Source organism: Phacochoerus africanus, chromosome 11, assembly GCF_016906955.1.
Source record: "Phacochoerus africanus isolate WHEZ1 chromosome 11, ROS_Pafr_v1, whole genome shotgun sequence".
Lineage (NCBI taxonomy): Eukaryota > Metazoa > Chordata > Mammalia > Artiodactyla > Suidae > Phacochoerus > Phacochoerus africanus.
In genome coordinates this window covers 2,067,329-2,094,197 of record NC_062554.1, presented here as the reverse complement: position 1 = coordinate 2,094,197, position 26,869 = coordinate 2,067,329, and the positions used below count along the sequence as shown (strand labels likewise).

At 52.5% G+C, this 26,869-nt stretch overlaps 1 protein-coding gene across 1 annotated transcript; it reads left to right on the top strand.

Moving 5' to 3' along the window:
• Nucleotides 1-343: 343 nt before the first annotated feature.
• Nucleotides 344-25,592, top strand: OLFML1 (olfactomedin like 1). The gene is made up of 3 exons (XM_047753432.1): nucleotides 344-850; nucleotides 3,645-3,933; nucleotides 24,237-25,592. Exons 1-3 carry the CDS (start codon nucleotides 725-727, stop codon nucleotides 25,025-25,027), a joined length of 1,206 nt encoding a protein of 401 aa, XP_047609388.1. The 5' UTR covers nucleotides 344-724; the 3' UTR covers nucleotides 25,028-25,592.
• The last annotated feature ends 1,277 nt before the right edge of the window (nucleotides 25,593-26,869 follow it).

Sequence of the window (26,869 nt, the reverse complement as noted above, 5' to 3'; positions counted from 1 at the left end):
TCCACTGGCCGTCTCTCCCTGCGGGGCCGTCAGCCCTGTGCCCGGGCTGCCCAGAGACGGGGCACATCAGGGCTCTCATTTTTCTGGCTGTGCCTTTAAGAGGCTGCAGGAAGGCAAAGCAGATCTGGAGAGGGGTGGGGTCTCCCCTCGACTTCTGGGAAGAGGATCCTGGGAACTGGGGCCAGAAACTAAACAGAGATTCCAACTCTGAGAAGCTGGGGGTGGTGCGCGTGGGGTCAGGCCTGCGATTGGCCTGCAGACTGTTCCAGGAGGAGCAAAGCAAAAGCGAAAAGGGAAGAGCTGGGGAGAGGGGAGCAGCCTGTCTACCCCCCGCCCCCCACCCCCGCCCCCGTCCCCCACCCCACCCCACGCACACCCACCCAGGCCTGCAAGAGGGTGCAGCCGCTGGCCTGGGGAAGGTCTGCGGGTGCCAAAGGTGACAGCAGCAGATGCTGGACCCCGGGAGCTCTCTGCCCCAAGTCGCCTGCAAGGCCTCTGGGGACTGGCCTGCCCACAGCTGGACCTGATCACCAGCTCGCAAAGTGAGATCACGCAGCTGGCGGTGTAACCAGACGCGCAGACCTTGCTCGCTGGCGGTTTTTTTTTTTTTTTTGGTGGGTTTTCTCTGCAGCGGCTAGAAAGCGGGAGGCCTCCACCTGGCCCCTTGGGCCGACTTCGAGGAGCCAGAGCAGAGAGATTCCCGCCCGGGGTGGCGTGCAGGACGATGCTGGCCCTTACGCGAGCTTCTGCCTTCAGGGTTTTGGTCCTCACCGCCCTTCTGCCCCCGCCGCGGTGCGCCCAGGACCCGGGCATGGTGCATTACATCTATCAGCGCTTCCAGGTCTTGGAGGTAGGTGGCATCCGTGCGCCTGATCTGGGCACCTGCCTCCTGGAAGTCCCTTCCTCTCACCCACTGCCCCTCAGGGTTCCTCCCGGGACAGCTGGAACTTGCCCTGGCCGCAGCAGGACCGGCGCCTCCTCCCTCCGCACTCGGATGCATTGTTCCAGGTCGTGATGATGTAGCGAGGGCGCTGACGGCACACTTGCTGCTTTTCATAGACGAGCGGGCTCTCTGGGACCCGGAGCAGGGCCTTCCTCCATCCTCCAGTCTGGCAGTTTCTCTCGTCTATAAAGGGAGGACGAGAGTAAAATTGACCTCTTATGGCTACTCTGAAGGTGTACCGCACTAATTCCTTCTTAGAACGTTGCCTGGCCCGGGGCTAAAATGTCTAAAATGCTATTAGCCACTCGCGCAGTTTTAAAATAGCTACTTTTTGGTCACTGTTCTTCATGTCTTACTCTCTGAGGATGAGAGCAGGGCTTCCTGTTCTTTTTGTCTCTGTATGATGAGCCATAAGGTCACTATAAAAATCATGCTAGCCGAGTACTGAGAAGCTCTGAGCTTTGGCTGAATTGGACTTGCGTTTAAAAATAAGCAGATTTCAGCAACATAAAACAGAAAATGTTGGGGCCTTTTTTGCCAAATGTTGCAGCAGCAGCTACTTCATTAAAATTTGCAAAACCCAGCATTTTTGCAGCAGAGACAGGCTCCCAGGGGCAAATGTACCCCCCCACCCCACCCGCCCTGGCCTTGGCCACACCCTGGCCTGGACTGTGGCTATTTCATCCTTCACGCCTCGCTTTCTTACAAGTTAAATTTCAATTAAATTACTTATGTTCTTCCAAAGACACACTTATCTTCAATATTTGTCTTCTATGTTTTCCTGAAGCCTCTTCACGTCCAAACTATTTAGCTACCGTCAGAGGAAAAGTATTCCTCAGAGCAGGCTGCGTGCGTTTCCTGATGTCAGGCAGAGGCCTGGATTCGTGGGTAAAATGTTCCCAGCCTGGTGGCCGCTTTCTGCTCCTTCTTTGTCCCCCCCCCCCCCCCAGACGCCCCTCCCAGTCTCACCTCCTGAAATGTGCCAGGACGACACTGCCCCGCAGTCCCTCTCAGTTTAGCACCCACCTGCCTTGGGGATTAGCGGCAGTCACATCCTGCAAGGTTCCCAGCAGACACGGGTGTCCAGCAGAGACAGATACTTTCTGAGCTATGAACGTGGATTTTAAAAGATGCGGGTATGGGGAGTTCCCGTCCTGGCGCAGCGGAAATGAATCCGGCCAGGAACCATGAGGACATGGGTTTGATTTCTGGCCTTGCTCAGTGGGTTAAGGATCCGGCGTTGCCCTGAGCGGAGCTGCTGGTGTAGGTTGAAGATCCTGTGGCTTGAATCCAATGTGGCGGTAGCTGCGGTGTAGTTTGCAGATGCAGCTTGGGTCTGGCATTGCCGTAGCTGTGGTATAGGCCAGCAGCCGTAGTTCTGATTCAAACCCTAGCCTGGGAACTTCCATACGCCGCACTTGCGGCCCTAAAAGCAAAAAATTAAAATTAAAAAAAAAAGATACGGATGTGATGGATATAGAGCTTCCCACGCTGGTCACGTGCCCTGGGGACGCCGAGCCCCAGGTGGCACCTCTAATGCCCGATGCAGACAGGCAGCTACCCAGTGACGTGATCTGCACACTGAGGGATTGGTGTCAGAGGGGAAGAAAAAAGAGGATAGATTTAGAGAATTTCTTTCTTTTTTTGGTCTTTTTAGGGCTGCACCCATGGCATCTGGGCACATGCAGGTTCCCAGGCTAGGGGTCGAATCGGAGCTGTAGCCGCCGCCGGCCTACACCACGGCCACAGCAACACCGGATCCTCAACCCACTGAATGAGGCCAGGGATCGAACCTGCGTCCTCCTGGATGCTAGCTGGGTTCATTAACCACTGAGCCGTGACAGGAACTCCCATTCACTTCTTCTTTCATTCATTCAGTATTTAGTGAGCACTGCTCGGTACCAGGTGCTGGGGATGGAGCTATTTCTGGAAATGTATCCTCAGAAAATAGCCAGAGAAATACACAAATATGTAAAGACAAAGTTTTGTTTTGTTTTTAGCATCGTTTCAATGGCAAAACCTTGGCAACCACGTAAATGTCCATGTTGATTAACAAGAGTCAAATAGGGTAAACAAAAGTATATCAATTCAATGGAATTGCGTCATTAAACTTACGGCGTAGGTGTACGTTAACTGGTATTGAAATCTGTTCACAATCCATCAGCAAGTTAAAAATATGTTATTGGGCGTGCCCAACGTGGTGCAGTGGAGGCTAATCCAACTAGGAATCCCGAGGTTGCAGGTTCGATCCCCGGCATCGCTCAGTGGGTTGAGGATCTGGCCTTGCCATGAGCTGTGGTGTAGGTCACAGACATGGCTCGGGTCCCGTGTTGGCTGTGGCTGTGGTGTAGGCCGGCAGCTGTAGCTCCGATTCGACCCCTAGCCTGGGAACCTCCATATGCTGAGAATGCATCCCTAAAAAGGTAAAATAATAATAATAATGAAAATACATTATAAAACATACATACAGTGAAATCACATTTAACATTTATATATGACTAAATGCAAGGAAACCCTTTTAAAGATTGATACACAAAAGTGTTAGTAGTACTTGGAATTAAGGCATTATGGGTGATTTTTATTCCTCCCCTTTTGATTATTTATATTTAAAAGCAATCGTTTCTATGAATGAGAGCTATGGCTATTGCTCGGGCAATTGAAATAACTAGCAATACTTTGGGATTTTATTTTCTGACTGAAGCAAGGACTGCAGAAATGCACCCAAGCCACGAGGGCGTACATCCAAGAATTCCAAGAGTTCTCGAAAAACATATCCGCGCTGCTGGGCCAGTGTCAGAGCCACACGAGTGAGTACAAGAGCGCGGTGCATAACCTCGCCCTGAGGGTCGAGCGTGCCCAGCGCGAGATCGACTACCTGGAGTACCTGCGGGAGGCCGACGCCTGCGTCGAATCGGAGGACAAGACGCTGGCAGAGAATCTCATCCAAGACGCTGAGGAAGAGAAGAAGATCCGGACGCTGCTGAACGCAAGTATGTGATGGCATCTGTTCCTTCCCTTTCGGGACATCAGTCTCTGCGACAGACCCACAGAGGTCACGGCCTGACTGGTGAGAGCTGGGCGCGAGCTCTCGTGGGCCGGTGCCCGGAGAGAGCCCTTATCGGGAAACAGGTGTTCAAAGGAAACCCCAGTCTCGGAAAGCAGCTGTCCCTTCCCCTGGGGCCCCAGGGAGGTCGGGGCCTCGGTGTCAGAGGTCAGCCGGGGAGGGCCTCTTGGGGGAGACTTGGGTCGGGTGAGGTGTGCGGCCCAGCTCCCTCCAGGGAGAGCAGAGGATTCTCCAAGCACCCTGCGGTTAGGGAGGGGCCGCGCACGTGCCAGGAAACTATGAACTCGGAAATGGCCACAGCCAAAGCTCAGGGCCAGGGACCAGGGCCGAGGATTCGTGTCTGTGCTGGTGGGATGATGATACAGTCCAGGTCTTTGTCCCCAGTCTTGTGAGCCATCAGAATCACTTCCAGGCCATTAGGGATCAGGGTTCGGGGCTCCCATTATAATAGCCAAGTACCAAGCAATGAAAGCGTAAATGAGAAGGAAAATTTCCTGTGCGTGAGTCCGTTTCATTAAAACAAGGAGGGAGATAAGTCCCTCCCTTGGAGGCTGTGTTCTGAGCTGGTTTCATTGCAAATAGGAAAACTTTATTTGTATGCTAATTAGGCCTGCTCCAAACGCAAGACATTCCATCAGGTAACGGGGGACATAAACTGTATGCCTTGGTTGCGCTAAGGGTTTCACGTTGCCTTCTCGGTGTGATCTCTGCCAAAACTCCAGGGGCCGCTGTAAGAAGGGTCTCCCAGAATGAGGCGACCTTTGATCTGAGTTTTGAACAAAGTTAGAGAAGGCTGAGCAGAGGGCACATCCCACAGACCAAAGGCAAGTGACCCTTCCATGCGTGTCTGCAGAGACGGCTGAGTGGAAGCTGTGGGGCCAGGTGAGATAATGACAGACCCTGTGCGCTAAGCTGCGGGGGTGAACTTGACCGGAGATGCTGTAGCGAACCGTTGAACGGTTTTCATCAGGGGAATGACGCACGGGAAGAGGCCAAGATGAGAGAGGGGACTGACGGGGAAGTACTGCAGGAAACTGGGCAACGAGCGCTGGTGTGCGCCTGTCGGTGAGATGGAGCAGGACAGATGGATTTGAGCGGCTCTGAGAGCTGGGAAACACGTGGCGAAAAGAAATGAATGTGAACAATGAGTGAGAAGGGCGAGTCCAGGATGCGTCCGGGTGTTTGGCTTTGGCCGTCGGGTGGTTGGTCCGGACACTGAGGCAGGCCGTCCAAGAGGCGTTTTGGAGCACTTACCACTTTGTTTGTTTTTTAGGGGTGTTTTGTTTGTTTGCTTGCTTTGTTTTGTGTTGTTTTTGGCGCACTTATTACCCTGAGATCTTGTAGTTCATTGGTTTGCTTGCTGCTAATTTGCTGCCTTCCTGTCTGGAATGTGAGCTGTGAGAGCCTGCATCCCGCATCACATGTTCAGGGCTGCGTCACACACCTGGAATGGGGTCTATGTTCAGTACCTAGTGGTTAGTGAGGAGCCGAGTGAACAGCTGAATAGTCAGATCGTTGGCCCAGACGGAGGGGTTATGAGGTTTTGCTAGAAAAGAGCATGTCCTGGAGTTTCCTGGTGGCTCAGCAGGTTAAGGACCTGGTGTTGTCACTGCTGTGGTTCAGCCCTGGGCTCAGGAACTCCTGCATGCCATGGGTGTGGCCAAAAAGAAGAGAAAGAGAGAGACCATGTCACCGCCAAGTCAGGAGACGGAGAGGAGGGAGCTTCATCCATAATAAAAAGCACCTGGTCAGGCTGGTCAAATGCGTGATACTTTTGGTCCCGTCTAGAGTTAAACCCCCTCCGAGAGGAGCAATGGGTGTAAGCCTGGGCCAAGGGACAGGGGAAAGGCCTAGGGTGAACCTGCAGAGAATGAAGAGTGCCCTCAAAATCAGGCTGATGGAGAGGACTGGGCGTTACAGTAGCCTGAACGAGCACGGGGCTGAAGTTTTGTGCCGGGGGTCGGGGGGGACCCCGAGCCTGAGCTGCGGAGCCAGATTGTAGCCTTGAGATGCTCTGAGCCCGCAGCCTTGACTGCCATCCTGCTCCTGCTGCTGTCTGTCTGCTGCGGCCCCTTTCCAGCTAGAGCGCAGCAGAGGTCCCGAGTCTGCACTCACTGTCTACGTTCTCAGCCTTCTTCTCCTGCCTCATCTCTCAGACCCCGGAGACCAAGGTAGGTGAAAACTCTTCTGACTTTTTGGCGATGGCTGCCTCTGAGCCTGCTGCCCGGAGCCCTCATCTGATGATCGGTGGGTTCATGATGCAACAAGCAGGGTCTGGCCCCACCCTTGCTGGCCCTGTGCTCACAGTGGGACGGAGGAGGGAGCTCGTCCTGCCCTGGCTTTCTTTCCGCTTCTCCTGCCTCTGGTCCTGCTCCTACTGCTGTCACATCGACCTTCCCCTGACACACAGGGGATCCTGTCGCTTCTCCGTGTGGCATGTTTTTGTTGTTTGTCACTGGTTATCAGCAGCCACCCCAGCAAAGTCCACCCAAAGCTCAGCCTGTTATGCAGGACGCCCTTCACCAAGTGGCCTGAGCTATCTCCCTCATTTTCTTCTCCCATTAAGTCACCCACGTGCTGTAGCAATTAAATAATAGGAAGAACACACACACAATGTTGCAAAAATGCTGTGGATTCTCTGCAAACACTTTTGGGGGGCCCCTCGCCAGGCGGATGGGCCCCTAGTGCTCCTGGAGCAGCTCATCGTCCCCTGCAGCACTAACCCCCCACCACACACATGCGTGTGTGCATTCGACCCCTAGCCAGACCCTGAACCCCTGCCGTCCTCCTTCCCCGTATCACAGAGCCCAGCCCAGGCCTCCCCAGGAGCCTGGGAGAGACACTGACGGCCGCCGCCCCTCTGAGCTTGGTTTAGGGAAAGATGAGCCTGGAAACAATCACGACCGGGTGACTCAGGCGCTCTGACCTCTCCTTTCCAGAGGTTCTGTGCCAAGGACGGGCCTGGGCGGCCGGTGTCCCCCCCGCCCCCCACGCACTGCTGTGTATTTCACACCCTGTGTCCCTCCCCTACCGCTTGGCCGTTGCTTTGAGTCGCTATGTCTGTTGGTTGTTCTAATGCTGTGTCACAACTCACCACAGCTTTAGCAGTTTAAAATAATATGCATTAAGAAAAATTTGAGGTGCCGTCAAGTAATATACATGTATCATCTTGGAGTTTCTGTGGGTTGGGGAGTCCAGGCACCGATTCGCTGATGGCTTTGTTCACGGTCTCACCAGGGTACCGTGCCATCAAGGTCTTGGCGGGGCCACATTCTCTCCTGCAGCTTGGGGTCCTCTTCCAAGCTCGTCGAGGATGCTGGCAGAATTCCCTCCTGTGGTTGTGGCACGGGGGCCCTCAGCTTCGAGATGCTGCCCTCTCCGGCTTCTGTTGTTCTCCAGCAATGCGGCTGCTGTTCCTTCAGAGCCAGGAGGAGGGCGCTCTCTTTGGGAAGAGCCCAGCTCCTCTTGTAAGCGTTTTTGTCTGATTTAAGTCAAGCCCACCCCTAATCCTCTTCTTTTCCATTAGCTCAAAATCAAGGCATTTGAGACCTTAATTACATCCAGAAAATCTCTCTAGCTGTGTCTTGTAAGGTAACCTAGTCGGCAAGCAGTGCTGTCCTACTCCCAGGGCTGCCCCCCTCCCCTCTGGGCAGGGGATCGGGGAGGGCGTGTCCGCTGGGGGGAGTCTTAGGATTCTGTCCATCCCAGCCCCTGCGATGAATTCCCTGGACCCGCTTCTTCCCACGACGCTCCCATCTTCCTCCCTTCTAACCTCAACCTGCTGGGACTGTGCCAGCCGTGGGACTTTCGCCAAAATCCTGAGCCTCAAGGCAGCTATGTGGGCACAGCTCTTGGGATCATGAGCTGGGGAGGTCACCAGAGGTCCCATCAAGAGTTTCATTCATAGGTCCATGCCATGCCATCTTAGAGAGTTTTTTGGGAAGCTTACAGAGAGAGGATAACATTATCTTCCTTGGAAAACTCAACATTGTGCCTTAGGAGATTTCCAGAACATTCCAACATCTAGTCTGAACGGTTCTCATTTATGCTAGGAATATTTACTGGACCACTACAAAGGGCCAGCTAGTGGGGAGAATACATGAGGTAGGTTTGCTCTGTCCTCAAGCCACTTCCTGCAGAGGTATTCTCACGTCTTCAGCCCTTGTTTAGAGGTCATCCCCAAATGGTGCTCGCCTGAGGGCCACCATCCGGGGAAAATTCTGGGAACCTTAACTCTGACATATACATGCTCTCTTTCTCCTTCTCCCTCTCTCTCTTCACTTTCTCACATGCACACACAATTTAGAATGCATCGAGTGAAAGTTACTCGAATACAATCTCACTTATATTTTAAAGTCACTCCAAGTCTTTGGTGCTATGACTGTTAGAACCGAACAGAAATTTTGCCTTGACCTTGGCCGCCTGCGGCCAAGCACCATTGCCCTCGGATACCCAGACTGAGAACCGACCCAGCGAACAGTCTTTGGCAGCTTCCACAGGCTGCATTCTTGTGTGGATCAGAGGAGTATTAACCACTTTTTAACTTGTCAATAGCTTGTGGAGAAAAATTCTCAAGGCATTCGGAAAAAGCCAATACGGCAGATTTTATTTTACGTCCTTTTTATGTCCCTTTTTTTAGGACAGGTGCTCAAAGTAACTCTCTCTGTGCTGAATTAACTGACATCTTTGGTTAGATCCTGTTTCAGATAAGAAAGTCTGTTGCTGCAAATCCAAAGGCCTCTGGGATCCATTCAGGTATAAATGTGCATGCCTCATATTCAAAGCCATTAAAAAAACAAAACAGAAAATAAAGCAAATGAGCACAGACCCCACAGGAAGCCAAATAGTGCATTTGTGAGCCAGCTCCTAGGTCCATTAGTTTGTGATGCTGAGTGAAACAAAACATCAGCTGATGGACAACAGATGATTCTACCCCAAAGGAGGGTATTGAAGGTCAGCAGAGGTGTGAGGCAGGAGAGGGTTAGAACTCGATGCATTCTAAATTGCACACACACACACACACACACAGGAGTTGCTGCATTCACGGGGCAGCAATGCCAAAGCAGTATGTACAGATTAACCTATGCTGCCTGCCGGACTGTCCCATAGGTCACTGTGCCGGGTTCAGAAAGACCTGTGGACATAGCACTTCCGTTGTTTGTGCAGCCAGAAGGCCCATCGCCTGCGAGGCTGCCTCCAGAACCATCCCTGCCGATACTGATAGAAGGTCCCAACGTTGTTGTAGCTGATGGCTTTTGGCTCCAGGTGGCGTGAACCTCCGCGTTCATTCTCTCTGCAGCGTTCATTTGTTCGTGCATCCAACACATGTCTAATTGAATTCCAGAAGGAGGTTCGCCTCGTGCCAGGCATTAGAAACGGAACTTTGACTAGGATGACGTGCTTGTCCTCGAGTGGGGAAACTCCCCAGGCAGAGCCAGGAAGACGGATGGGCGATGACTGCTCTGCTGGGGGACATCACAGGAGCCCGAGGGCAGGTGGGCCCGAGGGCAGGTGGGCCGTGATTCATAAGGTCGGGGTTGCTGTGGAGGTGAGGGGAGACTGGGCTCTGGAAAGTAACCATCAAGGCAAGTTTTAATGTTGGAAAAGCACTAATCAAATGGAGAGCAGAGAGAAAGCACCTCAAGGGAATGGGGCCGCGTGTGCCGTGTGCAGTCCTCATCGGGCTCGGCGCTCGGGAGGCATCAGGCGGAGGGGAGAGTGGATGGGAATGAGCCAGGCAAGTGCTCAGCTCCTTCACGCTGAGCCGCATCCCACATTCAAGCTGCGGGGAATGAAAATGACATGGATGGTAGTTGCTAGTAGTTGTTCAGTGCTTGTTAGGTACCAGATAATTTTAAGTATTTTCTATGTCTTGTTGGATTAGATGAGCTAATTCTTACAACAAACCTGTGAGATGGGTATTATAATTATCCCTGTTTTATAAGTGAGGAAATCAGGCCCTGAGCTATCAGTCATTTGTCCAAGGTCTCAGAGCTGAGTGATGCCAGAGCCGGGTTCAGACCGAGGCGGCCGAGTCCTACACACACTAAGTTTTCCCATCGTGCTGTTCTGCTTTGGCATGTCTGGGCTCAGGTGCAGGTTTTAGGAGAGTCTTTCTGGCTCCAGAGTTCATGTTTTGTTTGTTGTCTTTTTGCCATTTCTTGGGCCGCTCCCGCGGCATATGGAGGTTCCCAGGCTAGGGGTCCAATCGGAGCTGTAGTTGCCAGCCTACACCAGAGCCACAGCAACACAGGATCCAAGCCGTGTCTGCAACCTACACCACAGCTCACAGCAACACCGGATCCTTAACCCACTGAGCAAGGCCAGGGATCGAACCCGCAACCTCATGGTTCCTAGTCGGATTCGTTAACCACTGTGCCACGACGGGAACTCCTCCAGCGTTCATGTTGGACTGGCAGAGGGGGAGTCTGGGGCTGGTAGGAGGGAGAGACGGGCAGGCCGCCCCAGTGTTGTCTCAGGGGCCCTCATGCAGGAGCCTCTGTTCTGAGACTAAAGACCCACTCGGCTGTTTCTGATCCTGTGTTTGTTGGGTTTATGAGTTTGTCGCGGGACAGGCGGGAGAGCCACTCAGTCCTCTTGGCCGTTGTTGGAAGGTTATTGCCACCCCCACACCGACTCGGTGAAGTCGTCCTTCCAGTTCCCAGCCAAGAAGGCTCAGCGTCCCTCTCAGCCTCCTTGGTTTTTAATTCCCTGTCTTTTCTTCCTTTATTTTTAGGCAATAAAATTCCTGTGGCTTCCCCGCAATTCTCTGAGTTAGCAAAAGAGTCCCAGAGTCCCCACTGTGGCTCAGCGGGTGAAGAACTGGACACAGTCTCTGGGAGGACGCGGATTTGATTCCTGGCTTCGGCCAGTGGGTGAAGGATCCAGCATTGCCACAAGCTGTGGTGTAGGTTGCAGATGAGGCTCGGATCCCGCGTTGCTGTGGCTGGGGTGTAGCTCGGCGGCTGCAGCTCTGATTCGACCCCTGGCCTGGGAAGCTCCATATGCTGCGGGTGCCGCCCTAAAAAGAAAGCAAACCACCCCACTCTCCTGTACTAAGTTTTTAGCCCCCGTCTGATCCAACAGATTCTTCTTCTGAATGCCTCTCAAGTCTATTCTTCCCTCTCTAATGCGCTCTCATCCGCTCCAGCCTTGTTACCATAGCAACAGGCTCCTGCCTGATCTTCCAGCTCCAGGGCTTCATCCGGAACTGCCACCGTGGTTCTCCTGCTAGAGTTACTGCATCTTTGCTCTGTCATTTTTTTTCCCCCCAGGGACGCACCATGACATACGGAAGTTCCCAGGCTAGGGCTCAAATTGGAGCTGTAGCCGCCGGCCTACACCACAGCCACAGCGATGCCAGATCCGAGCGGCATCTGTGACCTACACCGCAGCTCATGGCAATGCTGGATCCTTCACCCACGGAGCGAGTCCAGGGGTCAAACCCGTGTCCTCATGGATCCTAGATGAGGCTCAGAGCTTCTCGCAGGGCCATCCTCCTCCCACTTTCCCTGATACACTGAAGAGTAAGCAGCACCCTCGAGACCCACTAGACTCATCTCAGTCCCTCGCACTCACACTTGTCCCGCCCAGACTCCACGTGAGGTATCTGCCACAGCGATGCTGCCGAACAAACCACGTTGAAAGTTAGTGGGTTCAGACTATTGATTATACTGATTACGCCTCGGGAGTCTACAGGGCCCCTGGGCAGCTCTGTTGACCTGGGCCAGGCTGAGCTGTTCATGGTGGGACTCCCTGGTGCATCTACAGTTGGTGGCTCGTTGCCCAGGGGATGGCCGTGGACGATGGCCTTGGCTGGAATGGCTCTGTTCTTCTCTGTGTGTATCTGATCCTTCAGGAGGCGAACCTGGGCTTGTTCTCAAGGTGGAGGCAGAGGACACAAGTACACCAAAGGCTGGTCCCTCTCCCCACGTTCCTTTGGCCAAAGCCTGTCCCCGGTCTGGCTCCGGAGCCCATCCTTCTAGAAGCCCCGCTAATTGCATCCAGATGAGGCTTTTGGTCTTGCTGCTCCTGGAAATGGGCAGCAATCACAATGGGTTTTTAGTTTGCAAATTTCTATATGGAAGCCGCGGGGGGGACATTCGTGTGACGGCCAGTTTTGAAGTGGCGTTGATCTCAGGGGAAGAATCCATGTCGAAATGTCAAAATAACTCTGTTTTCCAACTGGGCAAATGGGACGCTGGAAGTACCACACCCAGACCTTGAGAGCATTTCCACCCTTTTTAGTCTGGGTAAGAATATTACAGGAGAAAACAGCACAAAACACGGCAAAACCAAACAAACCCACTATGCAAAACCCCAAAACCAGCCCGGTCTTTAAATGGAAATTGAATAGAAGCCAGAAGGTCATAATTCTAAACCTAAGGTGCTCAAGATGTTGCAGCAGTCGGATAACTGATGCAAAACCGAGGCCGTTGGATCAGAAATTCCCTGGGGGGCTGCCCAGGTCCGTGCCTTACTTTACACGAGTGGTGAGCAGCCGGGAGCCTCTAGGCCAGCCGTTCTCAAACTTGTAGTCTCAGGAACCCTTGGCATTTAAAAAAATTATTCAGGAGCCCAAAGAGTTTTGGTAGAATATATGTTATCTTTGGAAATTTACCGTATTCACAGTTACAGCGGAGAACTTGTCATCTGTGCCAGATGCCCTGCTGGGACGGGATACACAGCAGTGCATAGAACAGACTAGACAAAGCCCTGCCCTCATCGAATCTACGCGCTATTGAGGGAGCCACATAGTAACCATGACAACAAGTAAATGTGTCGCCTGTGTCAACTAGAAGATAAATACTATGGAAGAAAACCAGCGAAGGTGAGGAGGTTGTGGAAAGCTGGCCGTGTCTGAAAAGTCACACCTGCAGGTGGTTGGCCGTGAACTCCAACCTGTTATAGGAACTCAGAGTGGAAGCCGTGGCCCCCGTAATTCTTCTCAGAGGTTTTCCCAGCCCCCTGCACCTTCCATGCCGTAGGGCAGCCCCCAGCGCCGCAAGCCAGGAGCCCTGCACGGCCCGTTTTCTCTTGCACACGCCCATCAGGCCTCTGTACTGGGTGCCTTGGAATGCTGCTAGTGTTGGGAAGCTAGAAAAGACCTTTGGTATGGACTTGCTGGAAAGTTCTGTGCAGCTCACTGAAATGTACAGACCCCTTACTGTACTCCAGGCCCTGCCGAAGCCCTCACTCTGGACTCAGAAGCCTTTGCAAAGGCAAATCCTCCCCTGGCTCCCTGAGAACCAGTTCACAGAGCTGGCCTTCCGGCCTTCCTGCCATCCGTCCAGCCAGGCTCTCAGTGAAATAGCACCTGCAAATGTCCACACGTACCTCTGAGTACGTGGCTCTATTTGATTTCTAAGTTGGCCTCGCATGAGTGGGGGTAGCAACGGACTAAGACTGTGTCCTCTCAATCCCGCCGATTCTTGAGTTTGGACAGTGAGACTTTGAACGGTGAGGGCGGTCTGTGCAGTGCCAGGCGCTGGCGGTGAAAAGATAAGTGAGACACAGCCTCTGTCTGAAATGCTTGCAAGGAAATGAAGCAGATAAGCCGTTCCAGCTCAGCCTGGGGGCTGCCCCCGAAGGGAGCTGCACACAACGCTCTGGACACGCGAGGAGAAGCAGGCGGCTGCTGTGCAGGAGTCGGGGAATTTTGTTTGGACGATGGACCCCAGGTCAGCAAAGATGAGCCAGGAAAAGGCAGCAGGGGGGGGTTGGGGGGGTAAAGTCTAAAGCTTGTGAGAGGCCAGTTCAGTGACTGGTGACTTGTCCAGCGTGGCAGGGAAGTGACACGGGAGGTCAGGGGAGGGACCTTGGGTACCGTGCTGAGACAGCAGCAATGAATTGGTGGGGAAGGGTAAAGAGGGAGGTGGGGTTGGCAGATACGCTCTACTGTCTATAAAATAGGTAACTGACAGGGACCACCGTGCGGCACAGGGGACTCAACAGCTTGTAATTGTGATGTACGCACACACACCTACGTTCTTCTTTAGATTCTTTCCCACTATATATACACAACTGAATCATTTTTCTGTACACCTGAAACGAACACGGCATTGTAACTCAACCACATCATTGCCACTGAAAACATACATACATAAAAAGAATCTAACTTGAAGAAGAAAAGGAAATTTATTCTGTGGACAAAAAGCATGAAATGGCCCCAATTTCCAGAACAGTGAAGTCCACACGGACAGTCTTACGGCAGTAGCTTGAAGCTTTGTGATCGCGTCCCCCTCGGAGCGCTGTCATGTGTGTCATCTCCATGTTTACAGCCCCGCCCCTGTCACGTGATAGGTCTCGACAGGCATTTATTAACGTGAATCTGGGTCAGGTGGCTGAGGAAGTCAAGATTTATAACAGAGAAGTTCAAGGAGCTGTCAAAATACTCACGGCTTCCAGAAATGCTCTCTCTCTCTTTTCATGGCCGCACCAGCAGCCTCTGGAAGTTCCTGGGCCGGGGACTGAGTCTGAGCCACAGCTGGCACCTGATGCTTTTACCCCACTGCCCCGGGCTGGGGATGGAACCCACGTCTCTGCTGTGACCCGAGCCACTGCAGTCGGATTCTTACCCCACCATGCCACAGTGGAAACGCCAGAAATTTTCTTTCTTTCTATTTTTTTTAGTGAATTCATCACTTTTCTTCCCCAGCAAATCTGTTCTTCCTCCTTCCTGCTGCCTGGGGCGTTCCACCCCCACAACTCTGGGTCTGGCTTATGACCAGCTCCCTCAACCAAATCCGTTACCTGACTTCTCTGTCTGTTTCTTAAACATCCCCATTTTTTATTATCACTATTTGGATGTTTCTGTCTGCCTCTCTCCCTGCATCCACCCCCCCACCTCCCCGTTTCTTCTCTGCTAATATCCAGACAACTGTGTTTAAAATATAACTGATTGAGCCACTCCCCTGCAGAGGGACAAGTTTCACCACGTGTAGAGATTACTGCTGCTAAATAAGGAAAAAAATATTTTAAGGATTCAAATAAGCGTATTTATATATGAGTTCACGCTGAGGCCTTGGGCCAGATTCTATCCTAATGGCTTGTCTCCGATTCCACCTGAGGGGGTGAACCTCAGATGTTCACTCTCTGGTTTGCAGAATGTCAGTGTCTCTGTTCAATAATTTGCATCTTGGCTGGACTCAAAGGCTTTCAATTTATTTCCTACCCTTTTTCAACCTTTTGCTCCTGCTAATTATCTCCCCTCCTCGGGAGAAGCACCGCAGGGAGTTTTAACTTCCTTACTTGCACCCTGGCAGCCTCTTCTCCCCACATTCCGCAAGAAGGAATTTATAAAACCAGAGAATGGAGTTCCCGCCGTGGCTCAGCGGTAAGGAACCCAACTAGGATCCATGAGGACGAAGGTTCGATCCCTGGCCTCGCACAGTGGGTTAAGGATCTGGTTAAGGATCTGGCATTGCTGTGAGCTGTGGTGTAGGTCGCAGACATGCCTCGGATCTGGCCTTGCTCTGGCTGTGGTGTAGGCCGGTGGCTGTATCTCCAATTCAGCCCCTAGCCTGGAAAAAAAAAAAAAGCATAAAAAAAAATATGTATAATATCCACCTGAAGAAACGATAGCAGGCTACCCCTCTTGTTTTATAGCTGGGAAAGCCAAGGCTGGATGGACAAAGGGACTTACAGGGAGTCACGCAGAGAATCGGAGATGGAGTTCAGACCACCTGGGTCTCTGACTCCCAGTCCCAGGTTCTGGCTGCCGCGGGACAGGAGGAACTGCAGGGACGGCACAGGGGAAATTTCTGTGCACGGCCCCCCACTCCCCACAGCTGTGTCTCCCTGATCAAAACTGTCTAACGCTGTCTTGTTTTGCTATTTCTCTGAGGATTCTGCATTAGGAGGAGGAGGAGAAAGAAGAATGTTTGTATTAGTTTCTGCTGTATTTTATTGTTTTGTCTCTTTAGGGCCGCACCCTCGGCACATGGAGGTTCCCAGGCTAGGGGTCAAAGTGGAGCTACAGCTGCCAGCCTACACCACAGCTGCAGCAATGCTTGATCCTTAACCCACTGAGCGAGGCCACGGATTGAACCCGAATCCTCATGGATACTAGTGGGGGTCGCTACTGCCACACCACAGCAGGAACTCCATCCCTCTGCTGTATTTGAAGTGAAGAGTTTCTTGCTGGGGAGACGTTGAATGTGCCTTGTTCTAAGACAGAGAATCTCGGGGCTGGGCTGCAGGCTGCTAACTTTCCTCCCAGAGGGGTGGGCTGGGCGGGGAGGGGCTTCCCGGTCAAGGCAGGTGTCTCAGCCCCCGTGACTAGGCCCGGGGGAGAACCCTGCCCTCAGCTCTCCCTCTCTCAGCCTGGGCTCACCCATTCCCCACCCCTTCCACCACGTGGGTGCACGCCCCTGCCCTGCCCCGGGGGGCTGCCTGGAGGTGTCCTGGCCGGCCCTGCCTTCCAGCTCAGAGGCCATGAGGAAGCAAACCCCCAGTTTGGCCAAGCGGGTCAGCAGAGGGACGCGGTGGCCAAGCAACTTCCACAGCTCACCTCAAGTCTGGTCTTGGCCACAGTGTGGGTCAGGCCAGCCCTCTGGGAGCAGCCACAGAAGATGTGACCATGGAAAAAGCTCCCGGGACTCAGCCCTTCCCAATAAGGTTGCTCCCCAACCCTGATTTGTGTGTGTGTGTGTGTCTTGTTTTTTTTAGGGCCGGACACATGATATATGGAGGTTCCCAGCCTAGGGGTCCAGTCGGATCTGCAGCTGTCTGCCTATATCCCAGCCACGCACCGTGGGGTCCAAGGTTATTTCTGGGAGCTCTCAAGGTCTGTGACCTACACCGCAGCTCACGGCGACGCGGGATCCTTAACCCGCTGAGTGAGGCCAGGGATCGAACCCACGACCTCATGGTCACTGGTCAGATTTCTGCTGTGCCACCACTGGCTCCCACAGCTTCGTAATTAGATCACTCACCCGGTGCCTGGACTTATGGAAGTTCAGATTCTTAGTGTCTCAGCACAGAAGGAATTTGGGAAGAGACAAAGTGATGGGCCAGAAATAGGCTTATTAACGTAGGATGCTTGTGAGAGGCCCAGCTCCGCGGGTTGAGTGGGCTACGTTTCATAACCCAAGGAAAGTGGGGGGCGGGGAGGAGACCACCTCTTCCTCCTCCTCCAGGCCTCCCGCAGCAGCTCCTCCTTCGCATCTGGGTGGAGCCGTCCGTGACCCTAGGAGGTCACACTGGGACAGCAAGAGGGCCGAGACAGATGCTAAACTGTGTCGAACCGTCTCAGGTTTCCGGCTCATGAGGGTCTCTGCTGTGAAAGGTCCTCTTTCCCTTAAACTCCTGTTCTGGGTCCTAAGGGTCATTGTCTGGCTGAACTTGAACGCAGGCCTCACGTTACCCTTCACTTACTGACCTCGGGCGCGTGGCCCGCTTTTATTTATGGTGTCTAGTGAAGCAAGCCTGCTTCGTTCGGATGGCTCTCCTGCGCAATGGTTCACGCAGCGTGCTCTCCCAAAGTCCCCTCCCTCGGTGGTGTCCCTCTCTCGCCGTGGTCCCCTTCCGGGCCCTCTAGAGCCACCTGTGCGACTGTCCTGCTCCATCCCCATCGACCCCACTCCTGCCTTACGTTCCCTTGAGGAGGAGGAGGATGTCGTGTCGCATTTTTAGGTGAAATAATGCACCCGGAAGCATCAAAACAGCTTTAAGGTGCTTCACAAATTGTTACTCCTTAAGACAAACCTGTGGGCAGAACTCTGAATGTGCAGCGCTTTTTAAACCCTGGAAAAACCTGTGCTTGAACAACCCTATCTTCCTCCTTCATTCCACACGGGTTTATTGAACTCGCGAAGGTCTCAGCAAGACTGCAGAGGCCAGTAGCAAACTTGAGGGCACAGGCCCTGCTCCCGTGGTGCTTGCAGTCTAGTGGCGGGAGAAGGACAAATACCCTCCTGAGTCAAATGTTAGGCAGTTCCAGATCTCGAGGAAAGAAGAGGGCTACTTTTAAATCTAGAGACAGTGGTCGGGAAGCCTCTGGAGGAGATGAGATTGGCCCTGAGATTTGAAGGATGAGTGGGAGCCGACTGTGGGAGGATCTAGGAGCAGAACATTTCAGGCCGATAGAATTGTACGTGCAAGGGCCCTGAGGCAGAAATAACCTTGACAGCTCCCAGAAACAACCTTGACAGCTCCAGGAGAGCCACTGTTACCAAAACACAGTGAGCCAGGAGGGAGGGGGCGGTAGTGGAGAATCGAGCCCCAGAGACAGGGAGGGGCCAAACCGGGCAGGTGCTTTCAGCCAGGGGAGGAGTTAGGGTTTTGCTCCAAGACTGGTAGGAAAAGGGGTTTAGCAGCTCAGCGGCATAACTCGTGTTTTTAGATAGATTCCCCCTGCTGCTTTGTGGAGAACATACTACAAACAGGCAAGAGTGAAATCAGGGAGACAAATTAGGGACGACCGTCCTGGTCCAGGCAAGGGGTAAAGATTCGTGGAGGGCAGAGGAACACTGGGAGAAGGAGCAGGGGACGAGGAGAATTTACACACACACACACACACACACACACACACACAATATGTGTATTTGAGCGTTTTCATTTAAGTGCATCCTAATTTCAACAGTATGTCTACTGCCAGAACTTGCTAGTGTGGCGGGATGGAACGAAAGGAGTCAAGGATGACTTTTAGACAAGAAACTTGATTGATGGGTCTTGCTTGAAATGGGAAGACCAGGGTGGGAGTGTTGAATACGCAGGTGGATGAAGGAGTCTGGGGCCAGGTGGACTTCCAGGTAGGATATCAGTCCAGCGGCAAATATGGAATTCATCATTATTCGGAATGTGCATGCTATTCGGAGCCCTGGGCAAGAAGGAAGTGACTTGGAAAGTGATGCCAGAGAAGAGAAGAGGTCTGAGGACAGATACTTACAGGTGGGTGAGGAGAAGGAGCTGCCACGACGCCAAGAAAACAATCCGGAGCTGTGAGGACATAGCAGGGGGTTCAGAGATGAGAGAAGAGCTCCGGAAGGGGTAGCAGTCAAGTCACCCGTTTGCTGAGAAGGTGATTAAGTTAAAGACCGAGAGAAAAACGTATGGTTTCCAAAGAAGACAGTTTGGGGGTGGGGGGATGTGCTGGGGGTGCAGGATGGAAACCCTATAAGATTGGATTGTGATGATCATTGTACAACTATAAGTGTAATAAATTCATTGAGTAATAAAAATATATAGCAATTAAAAAAAAAAGATAAAGATGGAGAATTGACCCCTGGATGTGGCTGCACGGGGGCTGTTGGTCACCCTGACAATGACCGACTGGGTGGAGTGGGCAGGGTCATTTACACCTGTGGGGGGCTGGAGCTGGTTAGGGCTCAGGAGCTAATTGGCGGTGAGGAGACTCCTCTTTCAAGGACTTTGGTTCTAAAGTAGAACAGAGAAATGGGGCCACCTTAGAAAGTTTCTAGAATGATCTCATGGTCTGTTTGTTTTCAGAGGGGAAAGATCCAGTCTGGAAGGGAGAGACTCCTGGGCAGGAGAGGGAGATAATTTCAGGTGCTAAGTCCTTGAGTAGGTGACAGGGACTCGATCCACTGGGAACATAAAGAGAGCAGGAAAGAAGGTAGGAATTTGGGTTCAGATGCAATTGGCTAATAGATTGAATTGTTGGAAACCTCATTCATTCAGCAAATACTGGCCTACTCTGTGCCACTGCCACTGTAGGGGCAAGACAGACCACCATGAATGAAGCAGATAAGACAAAGCCCATGCCCGCGTGGAGTGTCCGTTCTGTTGAGGGGAGCTGAGCAATCCCTACGCCTACAGGTGAATTCATAATACATCAGACAGCAGATAATAAGCACTGTGGCGAACAAGGAGCCAGGGTAACGGAAAGCTGGAGGAGGAGGCTGCCATTCGGGAATGTTAGTTTGGAGTTCCCATCATGGCTCAGTGGGTTGAATCTGACTAGCATCCGTAAGGACATAGGTTCCATCCCTGGCCCTGCCAAGTGGGTTAAGGATCTGGCATTGCCGTGAGCTGCCGTGTAGGTCGCAGATGTGACTTGGATCTGGCTCGGCTGTGGCTGTGGTGTAGATCGGCAGCTGTAACTCTGATTTGACCCCTAGCCTGGGAATTTCCATATGCCGTGAGTGCAGCCCTAGAAATACGGAATTTTTTTTAAAATTTTATTGAAGTATACTTGCTTTACAATGTTGTTTTAATTTCTGCTGTGCAGCAAAAGTGACTCAGTTGTATATATTCTTTTTTGTATTCTCCATTTTTGGTTTTTTGGGTTTTTTTTGTTGGTTTCGTTTTTTGGCTTTTTAGTGCTGAATCCACAGCATATGGAAGTTCGAGGGCTAGGGGTCCAGTCAGAGCTGCAGCTGCCAGCCTACCCCACAGCCACAGCAACACCAGATCTTTATCCAGCACCAGCTCCTGAGCGAGGCCAGAGATCGAATCCACATCCTGTGGGTACTGGTCGGGTTCATTATTGCTGAGCCACAACCAGAACACCCTTGTGTTGTGTTTTTGATACCACGTATAAGTGATATCGTATGGTATTTGTCTTTCTCTTTCTGACTGACTTTGCTTAGTATGATAATTTCGAGTCCATTCATATTGCTACAAATGGCATTATTTCCTTCTTTTTAATGGCCGAGTAATATTCACCGTGTGTATGGACCACATCTTTATCCAATCATCTGTCGATGGACATTTAGGTTGTTTCCATGTCTCGGCTCTTGTGAATAGTGCTGCAATGAACATTGGGGTGCATGTATCTTTCTGAATTATGGTTTTATCTGGGGAGATGCCCAGGAGGGGGACTGCTGGATCATAGGGCAACTCTCTTTTTACTGTTTTGAGGAACCTCCGTATTGTTTTCCGCAGCGGCTGGGGCTTCCATTCTTAGGGGGGTGGTCAGAGTAGACCTTGGTGATAAGGGAGCATTTGGGAACAGCCCGAAAGGGAGCGAGGGAGGAAGCCATGCAGCTATCTGGGGAAGACGTTTCCAAGCAGAGGGAAAAAACCGCATCAAATTCCTGAGGCAGGAGTGTGCTTGGCACAGTTTGAGGAGCAGCAGGGAGGCCAGAGTGGCTGAACAAAGCCATCACAGTAGGGGAGTCGTAGGAGGGCAGGCAGAGAGGCAGGGGGCGGACCGTCCCAGATGGCTGGGCAGGTAGACACTGGAGCTTTACTCTGAGTCAGGAGGGAAGTCCCTGGCGAGTTCGGAGCAGACGTGTGACATGATCTGACTTATTTTTGGACTGATGCCTTGGGCTGCCGTGGGGAGTGGGCTCTGGGGTCAAGTGCGGCAGGCTGCTGCGGCAGTCCAGGCAGGAGGTGAGGCGGTTGTCCCAGTGCTTCTGCTTCCCCAGGGAAATCAGAGGCGAGGTCTTCACAGCCGGCGGAGGAGGGCGGGGTGGAGACTCGAGGAGAGAGGAGAGGCGGTGACCGCTGTGCTGGTGAAAATGGTTAAGGCGCCGGGGTAGGCGTGCTCCCCAAGCAGCTGCCGTAAGTGGCAGCTCGCTACACTCCCTTGACCCCTGGGGCTCCTCTGGTCACACTTGTTTGATCCCTGTGTCCAGTGTCCCTCCGCTCACTCTGTTTCTTGTCCTCAGTTGGCCTGTGGGACCCATATGTTTAACAAAATAACAGCCCACTGGCGCATCCCCCTTCTTGAGGTGGCCTCTGTCAGGGCCAGGTGGAAACGGCTACCCCCACTCCTGTCCACTTCCCCCAGGATGGGACGCAGGTCAGTGGGTGCAACGTACGTAGGAAGGGGGCTGCAAATGTGTCACGAGGGAAGAGGAAGATGACCTGGCGTTTGACGACACAGACATGGCCTCCGTGGTGACACAAAGGTCAAGGGAGCAGAGCCCTTCGCTAAGGAGGAACTGATGGGTACCGTCACGCTGCAGGGTCAGCTGCCACACGGACGCACCAGTTCTGAGCTTTCCGTTGGGAAGCCCCTGGTCACATCACAAAGGGAATTTCTGCGGCGTTAAATTAAAAAAAAGGGGAGGTGAGGACATGGATACAGGGAGTATAAACTCTTCTGTAGGAGCATCTAGCTCCCTAAAGGGTTAGAAAGAGTGAGATAACTAGAAAGCGTGCCCACTTGTGGGTGAACTGATGTACAAGCTACAGAACCAGTGGTGAAGGAGAAATCGGAGACAGCAGAACGGGGCCCCTTCATGGAGAGTGTCTCGAAGAAGCCAGGAGAGGATGAGACAGGGGCGCAGGTGCACCTGTTCGTCTTGGGCAGAAGCAATGACACGGCCTCTTCCAGGGTGTGGGGGAGGGTAGGAGTTGAGGAGAAGGCTGCGGGTGAATTACAGGAAGTGGAGAAAGGTCATGTCTACTGGTGTTTATGATTTCCAAGGCGTTATTTGAGGGACGAACGAGCTAGTTGTCGGACGGGGGTGGGGGAGGCAGATTTAGGAGAGCTGTCATGTGAAGACGGGCTGGCCGTGGAGAGTAGGGCAGAACCAGGGCTCGCTGAGGTTGGAGACCCCCCCAGCTGACACCAGCATGAACCACTAGGGGATTTTCTCTACCCACACGCAACTCTCAAGGGCAGAGGCAGACTTTTGAATTGATCCAGGTTCAGGGTCAAAGAAGGAAGGGGTTTTGCATAAAGGTGATAGAAGAAGAGCCTGTTAGTTCCCATTGAGGCGCAGCAGAGGCGAATCCAAGTAGGAACCATGAGGTTGTGGGTTTGATCCCTGGCCTTGCTGAGTGGGTTAAGGATCTGGCGTTGCTGTGACTGTGGTGTAGGTTGCAGACACAGCTCAGATCTGATGCGGCTGTATATTCGATTCCAGATATAAGTGATATCATGTGGTGTTTGTCTTTCTCTTTCTGACTTACTTCACATAGCATGAGAGTCTCTCATTCCATCCATGTTGCTGCAAATGGCATTATTTTGTTCTTTTTTAGGGCTGAGTAGTGTTCCATTGTGTGTATTTATACCACGTCTTCTTAATCCAATCATCTGTTGCTGGACATTTACGGTGTTTCCATGTCTTGGCTATTGGAACAGTGCTGCATCCCTGGTTTCATCCAGAAAGTGTTTGGCGGTACTGGGTGGAACTCTAGATCACTTTACTAACACCGATTTTGGAGGACTTTCCCGATGTGATTCTGTTAACTGTTGGGAAAGGTTTTTTCCCACGCATCTCGGAATGTCCTTCGAGGTGTCTTTCAAGGTCTAATTCAAAGGTAGGTTCTCCTCGATGTCAAATGATAGCTCTCTTCTTTGTCCTCCTTTAAAAACATGCACTTCAAGCTTTATATTCTCGATGGTCACATACCTATTAAGCAAGTCCCAAGCCTAATTTCACACTGCACCCCAGCCCCTGTATCCCCAACCCGTGACATGTCACTCAGCATCTTGCCCTGTGCAGGTATCCAAGGTGAGCTGACTAAGTGCATGCATACGGTCATGAACAAATCAATAAATGGATGAATGGAACGCCTACAATGTTCTAATAGTTTTAGGGACCAGAATCCTTCACTAGAAGCTCATCTCTTCAAGGTGTAAGTTTGATACGATACTTTTTTTTTTTTTGTCTTTTGCCATTTCTAGGGCCGCTCCTGCGGCATATGGAGGTTCCCAGGCTAGGGGTCGAATCGGAGCTGTAGCTGCCAGCCTACACCACAGTCACAGCAACGCGAGATCCGAGGGGTCCGAGCCTCATCTGCAACCTACACCACAGGTCACGGCAACGCCAGGTCCTTAACCCAATGAGCAAGGCCAGGGATCGAACCCACAACCTCATGGTTCCTAGTCGGATTCATTAACCATTGAGCCACGATGGGAACTCCTGATACTATAATTTTTTATCCTCAGTACTTAGCACTGTTCTGGGAGAGTACTGTAAGCTAAGTATGCAAGAGATACCCAGTACAATCTTGGCAAACCGAACTGAATCAGGGGGCTTCCTAAAGTCGTTGTTACTGTCACCCTCAAGGGCTCTAAAGAGTGGCTGGGGCCTCTGGCACAGCAAGGAGTTGTTTATCTCCTGCCTGGACCAACTTGACTCACGCTTACTCTGACAAACAGGCAGTCATGCCCTTGCACAGAGGTGCAGCTATTGATTTAATTCTTTGATTTTTGAATGCTACAATCAGTTATGATTGATCTCTGTGGGCTACTCTGACTCTAGACACTGAAGGACAAAAAAAAAAAAAAAAAAAAAAAGGAAAGAAAAGCAGGCATCTCTCGTGTTTATAAAGTAACCGCCCCTTTTTCTCCTGTCTGGCCAGGCTGTGACAACATGCTGATGGGCATAAAGTCTCTGAAAATAGTGAAGAGAACGGTGGACCCAGACGGCTCTTGGATGAAAGACGCTGCCGGTGACTCTCCAAAGGTTTATTTCTTCCCTGGGCCCCGGAGCAACACGGTCTGGGAATTTGCCAACATGCGGGCATTCACGGAAGACAGCACCAAGCCCGGCCCCCGGAAGCTGATCCTCACACACTCCTGGCAGGGCACAGGCCAAGTGATCTACCAAGGTTTCCTGTTTTTTCACAACCACGGGACCCCCAATGAGATCGTCAAGTACAACCTGCACAAGAGGAGCCTGGAAGACCGAATGCTGCTGTCGGGAGGGGTCGGCAGAGCCCCGGTCTACCAGCACTCCGCCGCCACGTACATTGACCTGGCCGTGGACGAGCACGGGCTCTGGGCCATCCACTCGGGGCCAGGCATCCAGGGCCACTTGGTTCTCACGAAAATCTCGGCCGACACCCTGGGCGTGGAACACTCCTGGGACACTCCGTGCCGAAGCCAGGACGCCGAAGCCTCGTTCCTCGTGTGTGGGGTGCTCTACGTGGTCTACAGTTCTGGGGGCCACGGCCCGCATCGCATCACCTGCGTCTACGACCCGCTGGGCACTGTCACGGGGGACAGTCTGCCCAGCGTGTTCTTCCCCAGGCGGCCGAGAAGTCACTCCGTGATCCATTACAACCCCAGAGATAAGCAGCTCTACGCCTGGAACGATGGGAACCAGATCATTTACAGACTCCAGACAAAGCGAAAGCAGCCTCTGGAGTGACGCATCCCAGCTGGGAGGGGGAGTGCCAGGAGCGCTGCTCTCCAGGACAGAGAGCCACGGCCCCTCGCAAGACAGCACCCTCCTGATCACACACGGAGGGGGGGCTGGAAGTGGGAAGGCACTGCATCCTTATCGGAGGGCACCGCTGTAGGTATCTTTCGGGAGCTCAGATAAGAGTCAGGAATTTTCAACACCGTCCACGCCCCATCCAAACCTCCCAGTGCTCAAGGCCCTGCCCTCCATGTACTGACCCAGCTTCTTCCTTTCTTCGCATTTACTCCACCTCCCCTCGCCCCCGCCCCATCCCCACCCTCCCAGCCCTTAGAAATGCAGGCAACCTTCTAATACTCGTGGTTTCTCTCCTCAGGCCTTTGCTCAGGCTCCTTGCTCTTTCATGAATGCCCATTGAGGTGCCTCCATGTTTCACGGCCCAGCTGCTGTGCTCTTTCTTATTGATGTTTAATCTCACTTTCTTATTGATGTTTCTCATTGAGGTTAATCCCTGGTTCTGGAGCTCCACCACGCTAGGCGATGTTCTAATAAAGTGAAGACATTACCTTCTGAATACCACGTTCTAGCTACAAAGTGTCTACACCTACGTTACAACTCATCTCACTAATGAGACCTGCAGGACGAGTCTTCACAGATGAGGGAGGAGGGTTTAGGTGAGTCATTCGAAATATCAAAGCCGAAGAGTTCCTGTTGTGGAGGTGTGGGTTCGATACCTGGCCTCGCTCCGTGGGTTAAATGTTGCCACGAGCTGTGGTATAGGTCACAGATGTGTCTTGGATCCCAGGTTGCTGTGGCTGTGACCCCCTAGCTCGGGGACCTCCATAGGGTGCCGGTGTGACCCGAAAAAGAAAAACCAACAAACAAAACAAAGTGGCAAAGCTGGAGTTCCCGCTGTGATGCAGTGGCATTGGCTGTGCCTCTGCTGTGCCAAGACATAGGTTTGATCCCCAGCCTGGCACAGTGATCCTGGCACAGGATCTAGTGATGTCCCGTCTGGTCCCTGGCCTTGGAACTGAAACAAAATCACAGAGCTACAAGATGAAAGACAGAGCTGGAAAACACTGCAGATCCCAGAGTCTTTCACTGTCCAAGGGAGCATTGCATCTATATGTCTGTTTGCCCAGCCTTTTATAGCATAATAATTATACATTCAGCATTTCAGCCTAAAAATGATGATGACCCGCCCTTTCACCTCGTTTCATGTCTGCACAAGCTCTTCCTACCGGCCTTTCAAAAAGCTGCTTCCTCCCGAGACCGGCCTAAGGGTGGGGACCCCACCTCTAGTCTTACCTTAGCTTACCTTCTGCTTCTCTCTTCTTGCTGGAAACAGAAGAAAACTGACATTGAGCAAATAACCCTCCTCGGGTTATATCTGCCTACCTACCCTCACCATAAAAGCTTCAGGGACTGCTGTCTGTTCTCGGGTGTACAGCGTGCAGTCCCCCCACTACCAAGGCCCTTGCCAAATATCCTGGGATCTGGATGGAGGCCAGATAGCAGGCATGGGACTCCATGCCACAGCAGGCAGGCCACGTGGCACAGGGGACAGAGGGCATCGTGCCCATCCAGGGGGCCGCTGTTCCCACCCAGAGGGCCGGCTTCAAACTCTTTCCCTCACATCGGTCCAGGGCAGCCTGGCTTGGATCACAAGTGCAGGCCATGATGCCAGCCTGTGTCATGTGCTCAGGCTTCTCCCTGTCCAGGTTGGTCACATGAGGGGGTTGCTCTGCGTGCTCGCAGCTGCTCTCCCGACTCTGCCAAGCCCAGCCTGGGACCAGAGGCGCTAAAGAGAGGGCTGGTGTTTTGCTTTTGTTTTTTTCTTCCCATAGC

Bases quoted from the DNA above. Each gene is read 5' to 3' on its own strand.
- OLFML1 (XM_047753432.1), top strand. From the start codon at position 725: ATGCTGGCCCTTACGCGAGCTTCTGCCTTCAGGGTTTTGGTCCTCACC. The intron at 851-3,644 runs GTAGGTGGCATC...TTCTGACTGAAG, and splicing joins AGCGCTTCCAGGTCTTGGAG to CAAGGACTGCAGAAATGCAC. The intron at 3,934-24,236 runs GTATGTGATGGC...CTGTCTGGCCAG, and splicing joins CCGGACGCTGCTGAACGCAA to GCTGTGACAACATGCTGATG.